Below are 20,498 nucleotides of genomic sequence, written 5' to 3' on the forward strand. Positions count from 1 at the left end.
TCCGGGGCTCAGACCTCAGTTGACATTGGATCCCCTCCCCTTTCCCTCCCTTGTTACTGTCGGTTAAGTTCACAGGCTGGGAGTACATCAGTTGCTGTATTCAGGGTCAGGGAGGAATCATCCATGCAGACTACAGTGGTACCTCTGGATGCGAATGAGATCCATTCCGGAGCCCTGTTCGCATGCTGAAGAGAATGCAACCCGCGTCTGCGTTTCCACGGGCTGCGATTCACTACTTCCGCGCATGCGTGTGACATCATTTTGAGCGTCTGGGCATGCGCGAGCGGCGAAACCCGGAAGTAACGCACTCTGTTACTTACGGGTCGCCGCAGAGCGCAACCCGAAATTATTCATCCCGAAGCTACTTCAACCCGAGGTATGACTGTAGTTGGGCCTGTCTGCACGGTTTTACCTGCCTCATAGCAATCATCACAGCTTACTGGCAGATAAGGGATTGGGTTGGATCCTTAGTCCAGGAAGCATGGAAGTGGCTCCCCCACCCTGCTGTCATGGGGTATTCCCTTAAGGGAGCCTGGGGGGTGCTTCATGTCCAGACACCCAGCTCTGGGGCTGACAGGCCTTAGTGCCCCCTACCACTGACCATGGTGGTGAGCTTGGTCAGCCTCTACCTACCAGCAACCAGCAGTTTGGCTGGTTTCAGGATACGCACCCAATGCCTGCGCCAAAATCTGCCGACATCTGTCATCAATAAAAGTTGTGTCCTGATTGAATCCCAATAGTGCTGTCCTGGGTCTTTATTGTGTTTATGGCACATCCCCGTTGGCTCCCGTGCACCTGGGTCCACAAATTTTATTCTGAACAACTTTCTTTCTCTCCATGCTTGTTACGTTTGTTTTTCTATACACCTCCTCTGCAAAGTACAACTAGCTGTTTCACACAGCTTTTGATTAAAAGTTTCTGCCCAAATATGCACTCTCTTTGCAGCTCATCACTGTGGGAATTAATCAAAGGCACCCTCTTCCTCCCTTCCCAAAGGGCAAGACTGTGTGTAGATTCACCCATGGAAAACGACAGAGGAACCCAGCCTGAAAACATTGGAAGTCCTTGTTCATCATAGGGATGGAGGGATTTGGAAATGGTCTAAGGCTTCCGTATCCTGCGGGGTGTTTGATTTCCTTCATTGTGGTGGGAAACGTATTTCTTCCCCCTCTCCAGTATATGAAGTGAACCTCCTTCTGAAGCCCTGAAAGAGCTATGTCTGTTTGTACCATGAACCTGAACTCTTTGCAATCGAGGATAGGAGGAGGGAGAGAGAGGCATAAAGCTTGCTTAAATTCCAGGGATCCCAGGTGTATATTGATGCTGAAAGAATGGAAGCAGATGTCTTGTCTTCAAATCTGAAATGTGATAATAAAAGCATCCTTGGGGGACAAAATGACACTGAGCAAGTCTTGCATTCTGCCTCCAACCTGTAGTTTAGAATGCTTTTTAATAAGTCATAAAACTATGTTTAGGAGACTAACTTTCCCCCATTTCCACAGAAATTTAAGGGCATTATTTTTTGCTTTTTGAATGCAAACATTCCACTTGACAAGCTTAATGCTAAAACTTTGGGGGTTGTTGTTTTTTAAAGATACATTTCTCCATCTGTTTGATCTCGCTGTAGCATAGATGTGCTGCAGAATCAAATCCTGTCAATGCAAGGAACCCTGATTAGAAAGGTGGCAGTGTTTTCAGTCTCGACTGAAACCAGGATCACAAGGTGGGACTTGACTAGTCCCAAAACCTGATGCATCCTTTCCTCTTTCGTAGATGTACACAGAGGCATGAAAAAGACTTGGCCCCCAAATTTAAATTTAAATCAAACCCTAGAGCAAAACTAGTTGTGGCTAATGACACGAGCTTCGGACCATAGCTCCATAGCAGAACACATGCTCTGCATGCAGAAGTTCTCGAGATCATCCTCTTGCAACTCCAGAGGTATGACTAAGGAAATCGACCATCCGAAAACCTGGAGGACCACTACCTGTCAGTGTACATAATACTGAGCCAGATAATCCCGTATATATATTCAGACTGGTGTTAGGAGAAGGAAGAGACAGATGAAGCAGCAGCTAATCTCACGAAGCCTGCATAGAAAGATGGCATTGCTGTTTCCTGCACCTGTAAGGATCTTTTTCCCCACAAGTGGTAGCAGGACACAGGTGGCCAAAGCATCCTCATCTTGTGACTCCCACTTGCTTACCCTGAGAAGGTGGGAAAGCAGACTTAGAAATATGGAACGCGATAGATTTCAGGGGGGACCTTATATTTGGTTTTTAAAAAAAGATTAAAATCAGTTCAGTGCTAATATTTCATATGTTCAGATTTATGTTTTAATATTCCAGGACTGCTGCTTCATTGTGTGGTACCACAGCTTTACCAGCAGAATGTGTGGCAGATGGTTTGCATTTGCATTCGCCTTCTGGAAAAGGAATCCGCTTCTACCAACATAAGCTGCAAGTTTTTCTTTTCAAGTTTACAAGGAAATGGTCAGAATGGCATTACAAAAAAAGAAAGGGAAAAAAGCTTCGCTCTCTCAGACTCCCTGTTCTGTAGAGAAGGAACTACACCCACCCAAACTATGTTGTCATCTGCATGTACATTTAGTTCCCAAAGTGTTTGTTTAAAATTATTTAGCTATTTCATTATGCACAAAGACTCTTAAAAGACCTTTCTTTCTGCCCTTCTGAAAACACTTAATTTCATTTGTCGTTTGTTACAGAGTGGAGTTCTGTAAGGCTAAGATATATTATTTGCTCTAGTCTGTATTGGATAAATTATTGCATTAAGAAACCAATAATTTTCAAATATAATCAGATTTAAGGTTTTAATAAGATTCATCCTCCTATTCACACTTGCTTAATTTAAGGATATTAAATCTGCTCAGGAATGAGCTGCTTTTCAAAGCCATGTGTGCCTATTACAGGATTTTATTCCTGATGTGTTAATAGGATTTAATTATATTAGCTTCAGAGACAAGGGACTCGCCACAATAGTCAAACTTGATAAAAATCAAGCAGAATCATGCCGGCAAAGTATTGACCAGTCACTCTTCCTTAAAAGACAAATGAGGCTTGATCATTTTGACAGTTTGTACTCTACTGATGTACCTCCTTCTGAAATGTAGAAGGCAGTCTATGGCAGAAAACCTCATGTAAAATATTTGTGTGCCAGGCACATTCATGTGAAGTAAGGTCTCAAAGCAATAATGAACCAGAAACTACTGGGTCATAACTTTATCGGCCACATCATTGCCTAATTTGGTGCAGCAAAGTGCATCCATTGGGTAGCTTGCCTACTGGCCAATATCACCACCCAGCCTGCTCACTGGGTTGAACCAGAGAAGCTGACAAACAGGTAGGTACCACCATAGAACATGCCAAACATGTGGGTCCACAAACTGGGGAGCATGATCACCGGCCTCCTCCCCACCCAGCTGGGACAGAATGTCCTGAACCCCTGGCCTAACTGGCAGCAAGTCAGTATGTCAAGTCCAAATGTCCAATGTCCAAAGGTGAGGAAATGTAGTCCAGGGTCAATTCAAGGAACCAAGTCTGAAGTCCAGCAGTGCAGAGTCAAACCCAAAGTATAGTCCCACTGAGGCCCAGGAGCATCCAAGCCAAGATCCATCAAAACATGGCCAGTTGAACAGCACCTCAACTCTGCTGCCCTTTTATACTTTGTATGCGGATTGCAGCATCTGGGCTTGATGAGGCAGGTGACCCTCACCAGTTCTAAGCCTACACCAGATGAGGAGTCACACACACCTTCCCAGAGCTAGTGAGCCCCACCTGGCCAGCTATGGGGCTGGGCTGTGGGCCCTTGCCTGCCTCAGCCTCCTAGAGCACCCCTCCTGCTTCTCCTTATGCCTCAGAGCCTGCTGTGTTAAAGGGGACAGGGACCCCTCTGGCTCTGATGATGGGTCCTGCTGCTCTGGTTCCTGTACCTCCATCTCCACGCCATCCTCCATCACCCTGTGCATACTTCCTTCCTCATTTCCTGCTTGCCCTGGTGTGTCCCAGTCCTGGCTGTACCCCTTGCCAGGATCCTCTTCCTCCTCTTCCTTCTCCCCAGTTCATGACATAGAAGCTTTTTGGGGTGACTCCAAGACCCCTTATGTAAGCTGTGGATCCAACACAATGCTCTCTCCTGCTAATGGAGAAGTTGTGACAGACTAACATAGCCAACAAATATATACTTACTCAGAACCTTGCTGCGGGGAAGGCACAAAGCCTCCTGGTCAATCGACCAATAAAGACCATGAGTAAAATACCTTCTTGTCCCCATTAAGCAGCAGTTGACACTTTCCACAGCAAGGATTACTGCGACCCAGGCAGGGTCCATGGAGAAGCCCAGAGACTGAACATGGGAATGGAAGGAGAAGGTCTTCTACACAAGCCCCACACCCCAGGAACCAGCATGGACTACCCATTGGATTCTGGGATCCCAGGACCACCTGAGCTATGGCACAGAAGCCCACCGAGATGACAGCCTGCCTCCACTTCACCAGTGTGCAGAAGTGACACCCAACACACACGTTGAGAAGTTGGCTCTTAAGATGAAGTCAACACAACTAGTTAACAAAAAAGCTGCCTTTCTGTTTGGGTTATTCCTGTGCTGCAAGTGAGGGGGCTGTGTTATAGAAGTTTCTGGTCTACTTGCGCTGTTTTCTGCCACATCCAACATATAGTCCAAGATGCAGTGGTCACCACTGGTTGGCCCAGTGACCTCCACACCAGCACATTTTTTATCCTCTCTTTCTTAGTACTTGTGCAATGAATGAATGTTGTTAATGCAGGACAGAATGAGCCATAAATATACAGCCATCTAAACTTACAAGTGAAATGGTTGACCGATGGCACAGCATTGAGCATTTTTCTTTTCTCAGAAGAGAAACATAAAGTATACAATGCAACAAATGCATTGTAGACCAATTTTAGCAAAAACTGGCTTAAGATTTGCTTGCAGAAATGTTGCAAATGTTGCAAGTCTATTTTATTATTATTTATTTATTTATTTATTTATTTATTTATTTATTTATTTATTGCAAAGCCCTGAGTACCAAAGTAAATATTTGTGTCTCCTTGAATGTATTACTGCATTGAAAAAAAGAGGGCAGGGCTTTGTGTTTAAGTAACTTCTATAGATACCACAAGGGATGCGGGTGGCACTGTGGGTTAAACCACAGAGCCTAGGACTTGCTGATCAGAAGGTCAGTGGTTTGAATCCCCGTGACGGGGTGAGCTCCCGTTGCTCGGTCCCTGCTCCTGCCAACCTAGCAGTTCGAAAGCACGTCAAAGTGCAAGTAGATAAATAGGTACCACTCCAGTGGGAAGGTAAATGGTATTTCCGTGCACTGCTCTGGTTCGCCAGAAGCGGCTTAGTCATGCTGGCTACATGACCCGGAAGCTGTATGCCAGCTCCCTTGGACAATAAAGCGAGATGAGCGCTGCAACCCCAGAGTCGGCCACGACTGGACCTAAAGGTCAGGGGTCCCTTTACCTTTACGTTATAGACACCACACAACCCAGGAACAAGAACCTCTGTCCTACTGCCATTGCTGAAATAAGATGGTGCTTCTCTGTTTCAGCCATAGCCAGTTTCACTCTTAACTGCTTTGCATTTCGTTTTTCACAGAAGCTTCTCTAAAAAAGGAAGCCTGCTCCATATTCCCCTCTCCTCCTTCGACCTCCTTTTGACTACTGAGCTCATAGCTTTATACAGGTCACACAGAAACGCAGCACAACATTATGAAAAGCAAGGGCATTAACTGCTGCCTTGATTTCTTCCTTTCCTGTGGCTAATTAGGTTAATGGCAAACAGTCACGGAAATCGAAGGCCTTCTGCAGCGGCACAGTTGGGCAGACGACAATGGGAGGGAGGCCCAGGCTGCTGTAGTCTGCATACATCATCAGTTTCTCTGCCAGCATCATTTGCAATTGATTGGGAACCTTGGCTCTGGCTAAGTTTGCATGAAAGCTAAAAGTACAGCAGTCAGGGTTTCCAGTGCCTGCACACAACTTTGAGATGGAAAAAGAGAACCGGCTCTCACAGAAGCAAAAAGGGGAAATGTCTGTGTTCTTATGTGTTGCAGTTCAACAGGTTCTGGAGGAGTTCCAGTCCAGGTTTTATAGACAGCTCAGGAACTCTGGATCCTAGCCCAACCCCCTGCAATGCAAGAATCTCAACTAAAGCATCCATGACAGATGGCCACCCAACCTCTGCTTTAAAACCTGCAAGGAAGAAGAGCCCACCACCTTCCAAGGGAGTCCGTTCCACTGTCAAACAGCTCTTACTGTCAGAAAGTTCTTCCTGGTGTTTAGTCAGAATCTCTTGTTAGTTACTTGAGATTTCTTGTCACTTGAAGCCATTGTTTCAGTTATTACCCTCCGATGCTGAAAAAAGCAAGCTTGTTCCTTCTTCCATATGATAGCCCATGAGATATTTGAAGATGGCTATCATATCTCCTCTCAGTCTCCCCTCTTTCAGACTAAACATACCCAACTCCTTCAACCATTCCTCATAAGGCTTGGTTTCCAGACCCTTGATCATCTTGGTTGCAATCCTCTGCACGCGTTCCAACTTCTCAATATTCTTCTTAAATTGTGGCACCCAGAACTGGACACGGTATTCCAGGTGTGGTCTGAGCAAGGCAGAATACAGAGGGATTATTACTTGCTTTGGCCTAGCCACTTGACTTCTATTGATGCAGCCTAGAATAGCATTAGTGGGTTTTTTTTTGCAGTTTCATCCCACTGTTTGACTTATGTTAAATTTGTGGCCTACTAAGACCCCTAGATCCTTTCCACATATACTACTGACAAGGCAGGTGCCACCCATCTTAGATTTGTGCATCTGGTTCCTGCTGTCTAAGTGCAGAACATTACATTTGTCCCTATTGAAATTCACAACTGGACTTTCTCCCTCTCTCCTCCTTCTGCGTCCCCCCTAAAGAGTACATTTTACATTGTTCAGTTCTGATCCATCCACTGGGCATTTCAGTTCCAAATTTTGAAGGCTGTGTGTTAGATAGCTCAATTGGACTGGTTAGAAGCCGTCTTTTCTTCACTAAATATGCCACATGAGAACGCTACCTTTATTTTGAGGCAGAAGAAACACAGCCCTTTGTTTCTTGTCCTTATTGTTCCTTAGTTCTTTTTCTGGCCTTTTTTACTGCCAACCTACTCACAGAAATATCAAGTGGAAGCTAAGGTTAGAAATCGAGACAGTCCACGTCAAAACAAATCAGTTCCTGTTAGAGTCAAAAGTTGATTCCTGTTGTTATATTGTCCCTTCTCACTAAATTGATTTGATTTATTTACTAAATCCCTTCCTGTTCAAAGAATCTTGTGAATTGTAGGGGGACATAAGACAATAGCCTTGAGAATTGGATTTAGGCCACCAAGTTGAAGATCACAAATGAGATCTCTGCTCACTTACAGGAGGCCTCATCCTCTGATGGCACTGGAAGTGCTGTAGAGATTTTGGTCTATTTATTCATATTTGGTGGGAATGCCCACATGTTAAAACCTTTGGAAGTATTTGGAGCCTCCTCCATTATATCCACAATTACAGGCCAATCCCTTTCTCCAAATCCTGCCTTAGCCCTACTACCCAGAGAACTGGTAGGCTTCTTACTAACTGCACCACAATTAGCAATTGCTCGACAATGGAAGAATCAGAAAGACACCAATCATATGGGAAAATAATATCTGGGATGCAGCAATATCTGAGTGTCTCACCAGACACAGGAGTGGAATTAAAGGCATAACACATAGAGACACCCTCCAAGAAACATGGAGCCCTTTCCTTAACTGTGTCAAGGGCCAAAAATCAAGACCTCATTATACCTACAGCTTAACGTTCTCAGTGGAAAGGTTATATTAAGTGATATGTTTGAATGTTGAATGTGTAAGTTTATGTCAATGGATGAAACAAACACCATTAGATGTACTGCTGGGTAAGTGTTTAATGGTTCTTACATTTGCATTTGCATTTGCATTTGTTTAAAAACAAAAACAAAAAAAAATAAAAAATAGCCTTGAGGAAGAACTTGGTGGTGACTGCAAAACCTGTTCACCACCCTATAGACTTGTGTGTGGCCCATCTCGTGCTCCATCCATAGTCTCCTAAAGGCACATTACACAAGCAATGAAAAGAAGTTGGGTTCTTGAGAAGCGGTCTTATTTCCCACATACCATACGTTCACTGTTGACCTTTAATTTGCGTTAGCACACTGTACATTTGTGATGATGGCCAGAACTCCTTTGCCCGCCTTTTCTTTCCCTATAGTTATTAGAAGTGAACCATATTCATGTACATTTCCAAACAAAGGGGAACCAGACTACCGCATGATGAAACTTCATTATGGCCAACTCATTTTTCCCCTTTTAGTTGTGAAGCGCAAGGTCGGGGAGGGGGGGGTTAGTTTTAGTTGTTTCTTAACTGGATGACAGATTTTGTTCTAATTAATCTAGAGCACTGTGTATAGAAACGACTGCAAAAGCAAACATGTCTATTAACAGAAAAGCAGTGATTACTGCTTGGCTTTCAGCCAGTAACTCTACATAAGCAATGAACTGATGCCTGAAACTGTCTTGGTGCCATATGGGTTCTGCTGTAGCAATGAATTGGATCCAACGCAAGGTTAAGATGTGTCAGATTTAACGGGGGTTTAATTGATACTGGTAAAGAAACTCTAAATAAAGAAACAGTGTGCGCGAGGGAGCTATTAGAAACAAGCTGCATGCTAGCCTCTCTTCCTTAGTTTGTGGGCAACAAAACATTCACTCCGACATCTAAAGGAGTTTCCAAACTCTTTACTTCTTTCGGTTCAATTCAGTTGAAGACAAACAAAGCAAAAACAAAAACAAAACAGCAATAATAATACTTCAGGTTAACAAGTTTACCTGCATTAATTGGCACTGAATGGGAACTCTAATCAGATTCATGCTAATAGGCTTTGGGCACTGTTATGGAGACTTCAGCCATTTTGCCAGAAAACGAAATAAAATAAACATAGTGTGTTGAGACCCAGAGTACTCCCAGAGTACTCCAAGCGCTCTGCCTCTGGCTGCGGTCAGTCGGAAGCTTCAAAAGGTTCACAAGCCAGGCATCTGCTGTTGCGTATCACCCTCAGCCTCAGAATCACCTCTCAACAGGGCCAGGATCCAAAGAGCTGCTTAGTATCATGCAAAGAAAAGAATGGATGGCTCCCTGAACAGGAACACTTCTGTTGTTGTTGTTGTTGTTGTTTAGTCATTTAGTCGTGTCCGACTCTTTGTGACCCCATGGACCAGAGCACGCCAGGCACTCCTGTCTTCCACTGCCTCCCGCAGTTTGGTCAAACTCATGCTGGTAGCCTTGAGAACACTGTCCAACCATCCCCTTCTCTGACATCCCCTTCTCCTGTCATCCCCATGGGACTCTCAAGAGTCTCCTCCAGCACCATAATTCAAAAGCATCAATTCTTCAGCGATCAGCCTTCTTTATGGTCCAGCTCTCACTTCCATACATCACTACTGGGAAAACCATAGCTTTAACTATATGGACCTTTGTTGGCAAGGTGATGTCTCTGCTTTTTAAGATGCTGTCTAGGTTTGTCATTGCTTTTCTCCCAAGAAGCAAGCGTCTTTTAATTTCGTGGCTGCTGTCACCATCTGCAGTGATCACACTTCTGTTAGGAGGCGACAATGCACAACATTTTGTTTTAGGTGCCCCTTGCGAGTTCTATAATTCAGGTCAACATTATGTGAAGCGCCATTTCATCAATTTTAACTTAAACCCAGAGCCTTCCCATTTCACTGGATGGTAGACAGATCCTATAATTTCCATTAATAAATTAATTTCCCTTCATTTACTGCCACCCTATTTCTAAAGCAGGCACGGTGGGTGGATGTTGCATCCTTCCAGGGTTTCCCAAACTTGGGTCGCTCCAGCTGCTTTTGGACTGAACACTGGTCCTGATAGCTAGGAATGATGGGAGTTGTAGTCCAAAAACAGCTTGAGGCCCAAGTTTGGGAAACCCTGTAGACGATGTTGGACTATAACTCCCATTGTCCATGGCCATACTGGCTGAAGTTGATGGAAGTTGGAGTACACCAACATATGGACAGCTGAAAGTTACCCACCTCTGTTCTAAACTCTGACAGTAATACACACACACACCCTTAAACTAAAAAGTTCTTCACAGCACCAAACGATCATCAAGCATGTGAGAATTAGGCAGTCCTATCATACTGCAAAAGCGGGAGAGAAGGGGAAGGGGGCAATTCCACTGGCTGTGCTGAGAAACCAGCGACATTTGGCCCTTCCTCAGTTGTCACCTAGCAGCAGCTGGTCCACTAGGCTATCTCATTGGTATGGAACTGTAACTTTAAGAACTGGTCCCTGGGTTTGCTTCCTTCCTCCCGCCTCCCCATCCCTTTCCCCTTCAGTGCCACATCTTTTAGATTGTCAACCTGAGTAATTGATACGTAAGTCGCCTTGGGAGTTTTTGCACTGAAGGGGAAATGCTTTAAATAAACGAACAAACATGTACCTGCAAGCATCGCTGCAGCCAAAGTCTTACAACAAGGTATGTGCAAAGACAGAGCTAAGAGAGATGCAGTGGAATCTCGTATGTGTCTATTCAGAAGTAAGCCCCACTAATTTCAGTACAACTCACTCCCTAGTAAGCAAATTTAGGATTGCAGCCTTGTAATACAAGCTCTTTCCACTGCAATAAAAGGAGACACATCAGAGAAAAGGGAACGCGTTAGGTGAGATCGCTGTCTCTTTTTCAAGTTCTTCCCCTGAAGGAGCGATTTCTTTAAAACACTGCATCGCAAGAAAAAATAAATACAATGCTTTGGGTGAGGGATCAAAAGTGGTGGGCTTTTTCCTTAACAAAATACATACAAGTATTTTTTAAATAAAAAAAATGAACATATTTCTGTCTGGGGATTTTTGGACTATGAATCCATTCAACTGCCTCGCAGCCCTCCTGCTAAAATAGAACACGACGTGCTGTTATCAAATATATATAATTACAGGGAGAGATATGAGGGCAAGGAGATGGAAGCTTATTAACCAAGTCTCTTTCTTTGTTAAACTACCTTAGTACCATGCTTTTATTAGCTATCTCCATTATTTAAGTAGCAAGAACACCTTGAAATGTGAATTTCTTCAGTAATTGCTGTTCTGCTCCTTCCTGAATCTGTACTATTAAAGTCAGCATTTGCAGCCAGAGGTTTAGATTTACATTCCTTACTCATGTAAGCTACCCCTATATTCATGATACACACACACACATCTTAACCTGATGTTCCTCGCCTTGCAATAGGGTAATACCTTGACCTACCAACTTTTATGAGTATGTTCTATTATTTTTAATGTTTTGCCAATCTCTGCTTATTTCTCTGTAATTCATGCACTTTCCATCATGGAGTTTTCATGAAGTTAAAATTCTTTTCTGCCTGTGGGGGCGGATTACTCAATCAGGGTTTGTTCAATAAAAAAAAAGCTGTAATACAGCAACATTCACCCCCCTGTTTCTCTGAGCACAGTGCATCAAAGTAGAACATATTTAGGCAGAGCAACCATAGCAGTCTTTTCTACAGAGAGGATAACTGTTCTGGAAAGGGGGGGGGGAGAAGAAAAGTTTTATTTATGTATGGAGTCATCAATGAACAGAGCAGTCCAGAGATATAGACACATTTGCGGTGTACATGATCATTTCTTTTGTTCCACTGCCACTAACGCCTCTAGTTAAATGGGCTTTGCAGGTTTTGAGCTATTACCAAATGCTGCAAAACCTGTTAGGATCAAGATCTGAGAGAGAGGAAAAAGAACATGCCATGAATAACTTGCAACTGTCTGGGAAATAAAAGCTATTGTCTGCCTCTGCCCACAACATTCAAACATTTCTTATATATACTAAGTTCACACAAGCACAAATGCAAATAAGGCACACACACAAATCTCGTGGATTACAAGGAATCATTTACTACCGTAGTGTTAATGTGCCATCCTTGGAAACCAGCTGCTGAATTTTCTTTCTTGCTGTCCTTTCGAACAACAAATATGTTGGAGAGGCAAGATTGCCATGTTATTGCCAATCCTGTAAGACATAGCCTTGTACACTGGAAATCAGTATGGAACACTGCACTCCTGTAACTTTTTACAGCCTTTAAATTGCCAGCCTTCTGACTACATTTCTTCAAACAATATTGCCATCTGAGTGATATCAATCAAACCGTACTGCCCTTTGATGTCAGGACTCACAGAGTCAGCCCACTTGACTGAATTCTGATTACCTCTGTATTCAGAGGAAAATAAATGTGATTTAAAAGAGAGATCCTAGCCAGGAGTTGTGAGTATTTAATAAAAGCAGTACTGATTGGGAAGAGAATAATGCCTAAAATATTATATTGGGAAGCTCAGGCATTTCTATAGGGAAGTTTCTTTGTCAGGTGATGTATTATGAGGCTCTTCCTGAATTTCTGCAGCTTCTAGCCATAGAGCATCAAGACGATAATAAAAATGAAGCAATTTAGCTTCTGGTTTCAGTTTTGATCTGATAGGAATTGAACCACCTTATAAATCTTCAACATGCTACTGGTTCTCCTGGGGAAGAGCTTGACTCACTATCCAACCTTTACAATACTTTCGTCCTATACTCTGATAGCTTAGATTCAATCACCCGTATATATTTTTTCCTTCAGCTGAGCATTTGTTGGAGCATGGCTCAAAGATAGGCAGCCCAGTCCCATGATAAAACTTGAAGCCTCAAACATGTGCTTCGCAACTTAGAGTGCTGTGATAGTTTTGCAAAGTCATGTTCAGAGTTAGCATCATAAATGATCATATTAACTGCAAATATGATAGATGATAGATAGATATTAATTAATATTTATATTTATATGCCACTCTCCCTACAAAATATTAAAAGCTCAGTAAAAGAACATCAACCATTAAAAACTTCCCTGAACAGGGCTGCCTTCAGATGTCTTCTAAAACTCAAATAGTTGTTTGTCTCCTTAACTTTTGATGGGAGGGCATTCCACTGGACAGGTGACACTACCAAGAAGGCCCTCTACCTGGTTCCCTGTAGCTTCACATCTTGCGGTGAGGGAACCGCCAGAAGGCCCTCAAAGCTGGACACCTCAATGTTCGGGCAATGGAGGTAGAGCTGCTCCTTCAGGTATACAGGGTCTCAGCCGTTTAGGGCTTTAAAGGTCAACACCAACACTTTGAATTGGGCTCAGAAACATACTGGGAGACAATGTAGATCTTTTAAGACTGGTGTTATATGGTTCCTGGTGGCTACTCCCGGTCTGCAGTCTGGCAACCGCATTCTGGATTAGCTGTAGTTTCCAGGTCACCTTCAAAGGTGGCATACAGTGCATTGCAGTAGTCCAAGTGGGAGATAACCAGAGCATGCACCACTCTGGCGAGACAGTGCCCAGGCAGGTAGGATTTCAGCCGGCATACCAGAAGAGCTGGTAGACAGCCGCCCTGGACATAGAATTAACCTTCACCTCCATGGATCCAGACAAATCTCATTTGGTCTAGTCCAGGAACTTCACCTGTCTTTAAAACCAGCCTCATATAGGAATAATCTCACCTGAAAATAATTAAGGGATAACTGGGGGCAGGTTTGTATCGTGATGATCATCTTCATCATCTTTATATGTGTCTCAAGGTGATGGACACAACGTAATAAAAACAGCTAAAAACAATTATTTTTTGTTTATTAAAATTATATACCACCCTTCATCCGAGAATCACAAGATGGTTTACAGTATAAAAACGCAATAGTGCATAGCATAATTAAAAATGGCACAGCAAATTAACTGAAAAACCATAAAAGGAGTTATCCATGGCAGAGACCTATTCACCTGTCTGAGAAATCTTGTGAGAACAAAAAATGTCTTCAATTGTTTCTGGAAAGTGCAAATAGAGAGCACCTGTCATAACTCAACAGGACAGCCACACTAAAAGACCTGCTCTGAGTGACTGTGGAGTGAGCTTCTGATATTTCTGGAACGTCTAAGGTTAAATTCTCCCACAGACCACAGTGGCCTATTGGGTATATAATGGATAGGCAGCCTTTCAAGTCTTCAGAAAAAGTTGGAACCAGCCCAAGGTGGTGAAAGGCCCTCTTTTTCATCACCACTACCTGAGTATCCAATCAAGCATTCAAATGGAGCCTGCAATGCCAAAGGGCAAGGGGGGGGAACTAATTTTAAAAATTTGTTGTGTTGCTCAGTCAACAGCAGATATGCTTAAAGTTCTTTCCTACTGATGGACTAGAGAAGAGAATAAGAAACATTTCAGCAAAGAGCTCTGAACTTATGCATAAGGCAACTTAAATCCAGCTGACTTTGGGATGTAATCCGTTTAACAGTGTGCTGGGTTGCGGCCAAAGCCATTTTGGAAGCGAGAAGTAATATCAAGTTAAATTCATTATGCAATAGGAACGGTGAATATTTACCATCTTTACTCAAGAGAATCAATACCTGAGCGTTTTAAAGAAAACATTGATGGTTTCATAAACTCGCCAGCAGCTGGCTATATTTGAGCTGCCTCTTCAGTGTATATCTGGGGAATATCATGGGGGCCGTAGACACCCCCTTTGTTGGTGTGTGCAAATTCTCATTCTGAAAGTATGGCACAGAGGAAGAAAGTTTGAGAAACACAATCTTAGAAGATCAGTTCTTGGTTTATTTATGTTCTTCCTAGTGACAAGGAAACTATTTCTAAATCTAGCTCTTTCTGCTGTGTGGGCATGGAAACTCAAGCAAATACTCCACCCCCTGGACCCACAGCTAGAGGAAGTCTACTATACTGGCATTCCAATGTTATGTACAGGGATGTGGTACATAGAGGGTGGGGGTGTATGATATGACCATTCAGTCATGTGGGAGTCTGAAGAGTTACAGGGTTGTCCCCTCACCTTCTGTTGGTGAGAACTAGTCCTAAAGTTTGGTTATACTGGTTTGATTGTAAATCAAGCAACACATGTCAAACCCTAATTGCAAGTAATCGCAAGCGAGTGGGATGTCAAAAGGGAGGACAGTCTGGCATCTATTTGACAAGGCAGGAGACGAGGTAGTTGACAAAGGTTGGGCACTAGTCATTGGCTCCTTCTTGTGTTGTGGGCAGCGTGGGCGAGTGGAGAGCTGAATAAAAAGAGCAGGGAAAAGACAGTACAAAGTACAGGAGAAGTTATAAAATAGACTGCAAAGTGAGATGGAAGGGAATTATCTGGTCCTGTTTATTCGCAATGGTTGATAGCCACCCTGCGCACAAAGGAAGAAGCAGAAATAAAATGTTCAAAATTAAGAAAATAAACCACTCGCTTGTTACTATTGATCCTGACCTGGCCGCTGAATGTTCATTTAGCTACTGTCATATAGCCAGTCTTCGAATTCTCCTTTCGTTGTGTAATTAACTTTTCTTTAAGCCAGCCCAGGTCACACAGGCTGATTAAAATGTAGCTGTCATCTCAGTACTTTTCTGATGAGTTTTCAAAAAGTTTTTTCTCTCTCTCTCTCTCGTTGCATTCTCCCCTCACCAGGGCTGGTAATAACAGGACATTTTCTGATACACCACTGCAGATTAACTCCACCCCTAGATGGCTCATTTTTCTAGGACTGACATATGTCAAAAGGTATCTTGAAATCCCCCCAAACTCTTTTTTCTTTTTGGCAGTCAGCAAATGTATCTCTGTCCCCTTCTGAGCTACCTCCCATGCCTCCCAGCATACAGAATTAATTTCAATTGAATCCATCTTCACCATTGGTGTAACTGTGCTTTCCCCCCCCCCCTTAAAGGACATTCCTCCCAAAACAATCAACTCATCCCTGATATGAGTTAGGAGAATGATGACTAGAATGGCTTAAAGCAGGGGTGCACGGGAAGACCACCAACCTGTTTTTAATTTCAGGCTTCTAAAGGTATCACTGTATCTTCAAGAACCGTTTTCTCTTTTCTATCTAAATTAATCATTTGTCTGTCGCTCTTCCAGAAGGAGACAACATTTTATGAACTTTCTGAGCTTCAGCTTCTGCCTTCGCGTCTATTAATTTCCTGTCGACGCATCACCTGGCAAGTAGAGTTGCACGTATTAGTGGCGCCATACTACTAATGGATTAGGAAGCAAACACATGTTGTTTGTTTTTTAGCTCGGGCGTTGGCATGTGCAACCGTTGGTTTTCTGTTCCAATCTACACTTCCACACTGTGTCATGAAAACCAGGTAATTATTAATATAGGTCATGCATACCTTTATTTTCTCGTCCCATTGTGGACCGCAGTGATGGGGAAGCTGTGGCCCTGCAGATTACAGGTCCCCTCATCTCTGACTGTTGGCCATGCTGGCTGGGACTGATGGGAGATGGAGCCAAACAACACCTGGAGGGTGTCCCCAGCTTCCCCTGGTTGACCAGCTCCTTTCTGTCGTCTAATTAATAAAAAATAAGGTACATGGAAGAGAAAATAGTGCAGAGGCTGTTGCAAAAATGAATTGTAAGGATGTAGAAGAGATTCCACCTATTGAATGAAGTATCCAAGGACTTGTGAAGGGCTCTGGGCACTGCATAGATAGACATGAAGCTAACACTAATGATCCAGAGACATTCTGATACAGATTAGAAAATCTATTCATTACGTCTGTTCCTGAACTCTAGTTCTTTATGTATCTGTATTCAGATTCCCATGTGGCAAAGCCCCCAGTTCTTCCCATTTTAGCGGTAATACAGTTTCTGAATAGCACCTGTTGTTATTTTAATTCACTCCTGTGATAGCGAGCTCTGAGAGAGACTTGGAAGGGGGCTTCCATTTTTCACTAGTAATGGAGATTCTCTTTCATGTATTTACTTGGTTGGGCTAGGGTATGAGAGGGAGGGGGGATGTGGATGATCTTTTTCATTATCTAGGGTGTATTTTCCCACTATATGAGATCCCAACTCTATCAAATAATAAGATCTTGGATAAAGTTCAATAAGCCCTAAAGCTCCAGGGTGAGAAACTAAAGCTGCTTTAACAAACCCCACCTAGAGAAAATTAGACTAGTGCTACCATCGTATGCGCTCACTCATGGCAGTAGGTCCCATTGAACTCATTCGGATTGGAACAGGAGTGAGACTGTATTGGATCAAACTGCATGGAGAACTTCAGATGTGGCTTACTGAGCATGTACTCAATCCCACATTTCAACAGGGGTGTGTCACACACCTGAAAGAGGAAATTTTGCGGGCTGTATGTACAGTTACAAACAAAACCAAACACAGAGAAGAGTGTCAGCACTATTGACAGTGTTGTCTGACTTCATATTAATTATTCCGTCCTCTCCGTAAATAGGTTTGGGGGAATTCAAGGGCTCTGTGAGAATGCTTCTGAGCAGAGATGGCGAACGAGTGTTCCTCTAGACAGACTGTGCTAAACTATAGATCTCTTCATTGATGTCAGGGACAGGACTGAGGAGGAATGGTGAGGACTGCCCCCCACCTCATGAATTCTCCCGAGAACAGGAGGACAGTATAGAGGCCATAGTTTGGAGGCTGCAGAGGGGAGAAGCTGGGGAATATTGGGAGAGGAACAGCAGGGAGAAGAAGCACCAGGGGAGGGACAGCTGACAGACTCAGTGTCTTTGGAAAGCATGCCAGACCACACCCCTCCCAGGTCCCAGCAAGCATTGAGAGTAGTAGAACAGAAAGCTCAGAGGCAGAAAGCACATGAGCTGGTCCCGTGGGTTACTCAAGAGGCAAGGTCCAAGTCCGGTCCGTGGTCAAAGGTGCAACGTGAAAGCAGTCCGTAGCAGCTGAAGCTGGGTGCAGGGCAGGGAGTCGGGTGAAGTCAGGGACAGGGATGCAAGCAGGGAGCCAGGGCAGATCAGGAGCTCAGGCAGGTAAGCAGGACAGGGTTCAGGAACTAGCATCCAACAATGTTGCTCCCGCAACTTGGGACTGGGGCTGACCGGCTTTTATCTGCCCCGAGGCATAGGGCAGCCCCGATCCTCTGGTGACTCGCCTCTCCTGGCCTGGAGGCGAGCACTCCTCCTGCGGGAACTTAGTTTCCTCCGCCTCTCTGCCCTGAGCCTCTGCAGCTCAGGAGAGGCTGGAGGGTTACCGGACCCAGAGGCAAACTCAGCTTCCTCTGACAGGGCTGAGAGTGGAGCACCTGCAGGCAATGGGTCCTCCATCACCTCAGGAGCCAGAGCAGACTCAGCTGATGCCTGCACCTGAGGATCCAGCACAGGTGAGGACCCTTCAGGCTCATGCCCCAGCCCTGGCTCAGCTGGTTCTGGAGGCAGGGACTCCTGTGCAGGCTGGGATCCCTCAGGTTCAGCATTCGAGTCCGAATCCCAGGCCATCACAGCACAGTTCAGCCAGTGCAGGGATGACGTATGATAGGAGAGACGGAGGGGGTGGGACTTTACTCAGAGCAACACCATTATCTGAAAGGTGGCATCATCCGCCTATCTCCGTGAATATTGAATAAAATGACATGGTAAGAACTTCTTGTTTTCCCATTTCTGGCTGCCAGCCATGAGGGAAGGGGATCAGATTCCCTGAAGCTTGACAATTTCTGACCTAGGCCCATGCTGAATGGGACTGATAGGACTTGGCATCCAACAAGGTTTGGAGGGCCACAGGTTCCCCCACCCCTGCTCTGAAGCACAAAGGAGGAAGGAGGAAGAATCAGGAACAACCTAACATTGTTGGACCCAAGACCACATCCCAGCAGGCAACCTCCTACCAACCCTCTGGGCTTTCTGACCAGTGGCGTAGCGTGGGGGTGCAGGGGGCCAGCCGCACCGGGCGCAACATCTGGGGGTTAGGGTTAGGGGGCGCAAATCCACGGGTTAGGGGGCGCAAATCCACGGGTTAGGGTGCGCAAATTACTTGCCTTGCCCCGGGTGCTGACAACCCACGCTACGCCACTGTTTCTGACCATCAGTTTCACTCTCCTGCTCTTTTTCCTTCCACACTCTTGGTAATTTTCATATGTAAGAACAATTTCAGCTCCAGTACAGGCTACAATAACTCTGTTTTCAGACCCTCGTACATAATAATAATAATTTATTCTTTATACCCCGCCCATCTGGTTCATGTAGGTCAGAGCTTCCTTCTTGCCAAAGCACACTTTCTAGACCATATTTCTGTGTAGGACACGGTAGAGCCCCATGCCCCAGCTCTAGTTATACACTGGTAAACATGTCATTAAGGAGGGCTATTTAGGAGATTCTCCACGCCTCCCCAGGAGCTTCTGAAAAGCACTATATAGGAGTGGGGAGGGGCACCATTTTGAAATAACCTTGCAAAATGCCATCTGTAGACCAGTGAAACGCTACAGTTACTCAACACTGATATGGCAGCTATCTCTTTTGCTGTCTCTTTGGAATTAGTTTGTGTTTTGTAGCTGGACATTTTAAAGATGATAAATGAATGAAGGGCATTTTTCTGTCACTGCTCAAAATGGGTTTGGGATATTTCCTGTCTACCCTTAAGTCTCTTTGATGGTCAGTCTCCAAACAGCTTATCTGTCTGGTTTTCAAACTAAACACAGGACTACTCTAGCACTCTGAGATTCTGGTTATTACTTTTTTCCAGCCCCCTGACAGGTTTTGACTTCTGTTGCCCCCCTTGAGATTTCCTTTCACCATCCCCCCCCATGTTGAGTCATTTTTAAGCTTCTGAGCATTTGCTGAAGGTGGGGGGGGGAATTATTACTGTCAATAACTGGCACCTAAAATCTGCTAAACACCAAAACTACACTTTCAAATAATATGGAATGCCTATGCCATGCCACTTGGGTAAATTTTCATAAACAAAAACTCAATGTACATCCCATATTCCCAGTGTACAAACAGTGCTGGTTCCAGTGGAGTTGTGATAGCAGCAGACTTTGGCAATAAGGGTGAAATGTGCATTCAAAAACCAATCGAATCGCCAACAAAAGTTATGAATTCAAATTCTTATATGCCAGTCCAGTACAATGATATCTGCATACTAACAATACCATTAATTCATTGCAATGTATTTCTATACATATCTATACAGCTATGGAAAATCAGATTAATTGGGTAAAACCTTTGTTACAGTCGTTGTCATGGATATTTAAACATCTAGCCAATTTTTACAAAATCCACATGCCACACGTTATCCAGTGTCTGTTAAAAACATGCCAATTTTCAGTAATTTAAGGTATCACAATACGTTCTCAGAAAGTTGCAAGACCAACAGTGTAGGTGATTATTTATTTCCTGTACACACTCTTGCATTACGTATTTCAAATATGCCATTTATCCTGAGAACAAATTGCTTCTCCTGTGGCCTCTGTTCCACAAAGTACTCCAGCGTTTTTCAGATTTTGCACCTTCAAGGAACCCATTCCACATCAAACTAGCCTACAGTGAATCCCTCTGCATGTCTGCAGCTCTGGCCAAGTCTATTGGAAAGGCATCGTCACATACCTGATGAACTGAGTGTGCAATCAACACTCTCCTGG

The 20,498-nt window shown here is 44.1% G+C and overlaps 1 protein-coding gene across 1 annotated transcript in view; it reads right to left on the reverse strand.

The window, feature by feature from the left end:
* Positions 1-20,498, reverse strand: part of LOC310846654 (uncharacterized protein) — a 70,922-nt gene that overhangs the window by 19,719 nt on the left and 30,705 nt on the right. Inside the window, exon 4 of the mRNA XM_083743626.1 lies at positions 16,273-16,449. Coding sequence (XP_083599752.1) covers positions 16,273-16,449 — 177 coding nt within the window. The remainder of the gene's footprint in view (positions 1-16,272; positions 16,450-20,498) is intronic.

This window comes from Podarcis gaigeae, assembly GCF_964106915.1.
Source record: "Podarcis gaigeae genome assembly, chromosome: 6".
Taxonomy (NCBI): Eukaryota; Metazoa; Chordata; class Lepidosauria; order Squamata; family Lacertidae; genus Podarcis; species Podarcis gaigeae.